At 49.0% G+C, this 5,179-nt stretch overlaps 2 protein-coding genes across 2 annotated transcripts; both read right to left on the reverse strand.

The window, feature by feature from the left end:
• Positions 1-1,383: 1,383 nt before the first annotated feature.
• On the reverse strand, positions 1,384-2,202 carry LOC126553692 (uncharacterized). The gene has a single exon (XM_050208825.1). It carries the CDS (start codon positions 2,200-2,202, stop codon positions 1,384-1,386), a length of 819 nt encoding a protein of 272 aa, XP_050064782.1.
• Positions 2,203-2,425: 223 nt separating this feature from the next.
• Positions 2,426-5,173, reverse strand: LOC126553693 (uncharacterized). The gene has a single exon (XM_050208826.1). The coding sequence runs from the start codon at positions 5,171-5,173 to the stop codon at positions 2,426-2,428; it is 2,748 nt and encodes a 915-aa protein (XP_050064783.1).
• Positions 5,174-5,179: the final 6 nt, after the last annotated feature.

Here is a 5,179-nt window from a genome sequence, read left to right on the forward strand (position 1 = left end):
CACCGGTTGCGGTACGCGCGACGTAATCGCAACGGCGTTACGCTTTTAGGCCTTTGCACATTGACCGGGCCTCCACCCGATATAGCCATAGGTACTGGGTCTTTATGTAAGGCGCCGAGTTTCGAACATGCTCCCCCATTGGAGGTGCAGCCTCACAATTGCGAATTTGAACTGGTTCTGGGAGACAAGCTGTGGTGATGTGTTGTGGCACGCCAATTCCTGCTACGTCGCGACGATATTATTCCAAAACAAGAAAAAAAAATATAACTAACAAAAACAAAATGATTATTAGACATATTAAATAATCACAGATACAGAGGGTACACACTCAGTAAAATACATAAGATTCATGAGACACGTAAGGTGCATAAAGTAAATACGGTACAAAAAGTAAACATTATAAGACATAAAAGAAAAATAATAAATATATAATTAATAATAATAATAATAAAGAAATAATCATAATAATAATAGGGGAGCCGAGGCTAACGGTGACACATGACAGGGCATGGACTGTTAACATTAGTGACAACCGAGGTAACCAAAAAACAAACGGTACAAAGTCATAGAATTATGATACCTCCTTATGTTTTTGGTTGAATTCTCGTCCCCGGAATCTAAGGGACCGCCATTTGTAGACCCACAGGGGCGTAGCCATGCAGTATACAACAATGGATTAATACATTTGCAATAGCATTAACATAATATATATATACCATATTATATTGTTGTGGGGCGGGTGTTACACTTTGGTCAACCAGAGCAAGCAGGTCCCTGCGACCTACTGTTCCATAGGTAACTTTACTAATTTGACTACCGGCCTAGTGAGCTCCCCCAACGCGGTGTTCAGTTTTACTACTCGTACTACACCGTCGTTACCAGGCGTCACATCTATAATGCGGCCCAAACGCCAGGTCATGGGTGGATTTGGATCCTTTACTACCACCATATCACCACATTTTAAATTGGGCACATCATTTGTCCACTTGGATCGGACTTGAAGGGAACTCAAATACTCAGTCGACCACCTGCGCCAAAAAGACTGGTGGCACTGGTGCAATAGTTTCCATTTGTTTATTACCCTAGCACAGCTTTCGGGTACTGGCATGTCTGGAACCGCCAACAGCGGTTGACCAATCAGGAAATGTCCCGGTGTCAAATAGTCGACGTCCATCGGAGATGATGACATCGGGGTTAACGGCCGAGAGTTCAATACGGCCTCGATGCGGCAGAGTACAGTGGTCATCTCCTCCCAGCTAAAATTATGGACACCAATGACTCGTATCAAAAGGGTTTTGAATGACCGTACCGCAGCCTCCCCACAGGCCACCGAAATGCGGTGCACTCGGTGGGTTAAAATGCCATACGCAAGAGTATGGGAGGTTAATGCGTTCGGATAGTCGGATCATTAACCAAGGTGCGGAGGTACTTTGCTGCTCCCACGAAATTCGTGCCACAGTCGGAGAATATGTCAGTAGGGAGGCCCCGACGTGCGGCAAATCGATCGAAAGCTGCCAGGAACGCATTAGTGGACAGCTCGGACACGACTTCCAGATGAACGGCTTTAGTTGCCATACACACGAACACTGCCACGTAAATTTTATATTGTCGGGCCTTACGTAAACGACACTCACGCATGGACAGTGGCCCTGCGTAATCAATGCCCACGCGAGTGAATGGACGACACATCTGGACACGGGAGCTTGGTAAGTCTGCCATCATTGGGTGGGGACTTTGGGCGAGAGTTCTCACGCAGATCGTACATTGACCAATGACACGACGGATCACCGCCCTCACCGATATTATCCAAAATTGTCTTGTGATCAATGACGTAATTACTCGAGGTCCGGAGTGACATGTGACCAGGTGCCAATGGCGAGCAAGAAGTGTTGATAAGTGAGAGTCCTTAGCCAACAGAATAGGCTGTTTTTCGGCACTGGTTAGATTAGAACGCGTCAGACGACCTCCGACACGGATAACACCTCGTGCGTCGACGAAGGGCCGCAGACCAGCCAATGACCGTTGTGCAGGGCGGCCGCGCGCTAGATCCTCGTGGAGTTTGGACAACCAACGGACTTGAGACTGTTTAACTAAGACAGTGAGTGAGTCGTCAAGTTCCTCGCGAGTCAAATACTCTGAAGTGTATTTCTGTTTTCGGGCTCGGCCTGCGACGCGAATCAACCAGGCCACAACTCTGACCATGTTGTGGTATGAAGAAAAACGACTAAAACCACTCTACCTCAGGCTCGATTTGGACAGACAGCGAAATGACTTTGATTTCCGGTAGCTGCTCCATAGGCACCGCTGCGACCGACATGTCCCAAGCTTCAACAGTGCCCTTGAGGAAAGCAGGACCCGACCAGTATATACATGATTAACCAAGTCTGAGGGCATCAACCCTCTGGATGCACAATCTGCCGGATTCTCAGCCGACCGACGTAACCCCCCACTGGCAGGTTGGTACCAACTGACGGGCTAAATGCACTCGGTTCGAGACAAACACTTTGAAACACGTATGAGGGTTAACTAGCCATGATAGCACTATCTGAGAATCCGACCATGCAAAGATACCGTCGAAGCGGAGTCGGTCCCCAAAAACTGTTAGGAGGCGAGCCAGCCAACGGGCCAGAAGCACGGCCGCACATAATTCCAATCTTGGGATCGTGCTAGTCTTCATGGGGGACATTTTGGTTTTGGAACCAAGGAGATGTACGGTGACCAGTCCTGAAGATGACGTTACTCGCAAATATGCTACCGCGGCATATCCTTGTTCCGACGCGTCACAAAATCCACATAAATGCACGTTGGACCTGGTGGTTGTCAATAGAAAACGCGGGATCTCGATTTTGGACAACACTGGAAGGTCGTTGAGCAACAGCTTCCAGGTAACACCTAGGTCATGTGGTAAAGGGTCATCCCATCCCAGTTCAGACTTCCAAATTAACTGCATAATATGTTTTGCATGAAAAATCACAGGAGCAAGGAATCCAATCGGGTCAAAGATCCTGGCGATAATAGATAACACGGATCGTTTGGTGACAACTGTTGTTAACGGATGGACATCAAAACCAAAAACGTCCTTGGTCGGATGCCAGCGCAAACCTAACACCTTGATCATACATCCTTCTTTCTCATCGAAGTTGATGACGTCGGAAATGCGATCAGCTTCCGCAATCTCTGACATTACGCGGGGTGAATTGCTCGACCACTTTTTCAGTTCAAGTGCAGAGCGCCCCAGCACGGCTATCAACTCGGACTGTACCTTCGATAGGAGCTCCTCGGTGTCGGCTCCGAGACAAATGTCGTCAACGTATGTCTGGTATCTCAGCCCGTCCCGGACCTCCGGAAAGTCCTGGCACTCATTATCAGCGATGTCCTTCAGTACGCGCAATGCCAGGAAGGGGGCGCAATTAACTCCGTACGTGACGGTGTTTAGCTCATATTCTTTTAGCTCCTCTACAGGTGAAAACCGCCAGAATATGTGTTGGAAGCGCCTATATTCCGGGCGTATGAGGATTTGCCGGTACATTTTACACACGTCGGCGGTGAAAACAAACTTATGAAGGCGAAAACGGGTCAAGATGTCCAGGATATCCAACTGCAATTTCGGCCCAGTGTGTAAGCATTGGTTTAGAGACAGTTGCGAATTGGCCTTGGCTGAGGCGTCAAATACCACTCGTATCTTGTTAGCCGCATTGAAGACCGGGTGGTGGGGTATGAAGTACGTCCCGGCATCAGCCGCAATATTCATGTGTCCCAACGACTCATATTCTGACATGAACTCCCTGTATGCAGCGTAGAGCACTTCATCGGCCTGGAGCTTCCGTTCCAGGTTCTGGAAACGACGTATGGCGATTTGGCGGGACCCCGGGAATGATTCATCACGATGACCGGGCCTGAACGGCATGGGCACCACAAATCGTCCATTAAGGTCACGATACCGCTCAGCGCTATAGACAGCTTCACATTGACCCTCATCATGGAATGTAGCCGGGGCTGTATCAGGTTCTTCCACTTGCCAAAATCGCTGAACCATGTCCTCAAGTGACACAGCAAGGGTGACAACAGAATGAGACTGATAAGTATCAGGTTCTGTCGTGGAAACGGGACCAATAACGATCCATCCGAATATTGACCCATACGCCGCAGGTAAGGAGGGGTCCAGTAAGACGCGTTTCCCATCCATAACTTGGGAGAATACGTCAGCTCCTAACAATAACTCAACTGGAGCCGGATTATCAAACCGCGGGTCGGCCAAGGCCAAGTGGCAAAACTTCTTCACCATTTCTGGCGGCAGCCGTTGCGAAGGCATTTCAGTTGTTATTCTAGGTAAAACCCACGCCTTTAGCTCTATGGGGTGCTCATCATTGTACCTAGGCGTAATAAGACAGTCAACCCTACCTTTGACTTGTAGAACCGCGACCCCGGACACGCCCGTCAACGGAGCAGTCCACTTATTACGCGTCAACCCCAACCGTTCGACACAGGGAACCGACATGATACTTATCTGCGATCCTGAGTCGATTAAGGCGCGTACCGGCTGCATGCACCCATACCGGTCACGCACGTGAACCACAGCGGTCCCCAGCAATATAGTAGGATGTTTCGATGAGCTAACGTGGCAGGCACTTGTCGAGGGGATGGGTTGTGAGTCCGTATCGATGTCCTTATGGAGTAGAGTATGGTGGCGACCATGGCAACGGGCACATGGCTTGGATACTCTGCATTTTGTCGACCAGTGGGTGGAGTTGAGACAACGGAAGCACAGTCGTTTATCACGTGCAGCTGACACGCGATCACTCACTGACATTTGGGCAAACGCGTTGCACGACGTAGTGACGTGATCTCCCGAACAAAACAAACACTTTGACGGAGCAGTACCCGTTGGTTTTGTGGTTATCATCGCCACCTTTGGCTTCCTGCCAACATGGGTTGACGACGTGGACTTAATATGGTACGGAGCTGACGGGGACACCCCAGAGCCTTTCGAGAAGTTCACGGCCTCTAAAAGGGTCACACGATCTTTGACGTAGCCAACCATATCCAGAATAGATGGAAAGTTGTGTTTGTTGGCTGCTTCGAAACCCTTCCTAGTGGAATATGGCAAACACCGAGAAGCTAAAGAAAACAATACGAATTCACCAAGGTTTGGAATACGCAACGTGTGTAACATCGCAAC

Source organism: Aphis gossypii, unplaced genomic scaffold, assembly GCF_020184175.1.
Source record: "Aphis gossypii isolate Hap1 unplaced genomic scaffold, ASM2018417v2 Contig00303, whole genome shotgun sequence".
NCBI classification, from domain to species: Eukaryota; Metazoa; Arthropoda; class Insecta; order Hemiptera; family Aphididae; genus Aphis; species Aphis gossypii.

Coding starts and splice junctions, on each gene's coding strand:
- LOC126553693 (XM_050208826.1), bottom strand. CDS start 5,173: ATGTTACACACGTTGCGTATTCCAAACCTTGGTGAATTCGTATTGTTT.
- LOC126553692 (XM_050208825.1), bottom strand. CDS start 2,202: ATGGTCAGAGTTGTGGCCTGGTTGATTCGCGTCGCAGGCCGAGCCCGA.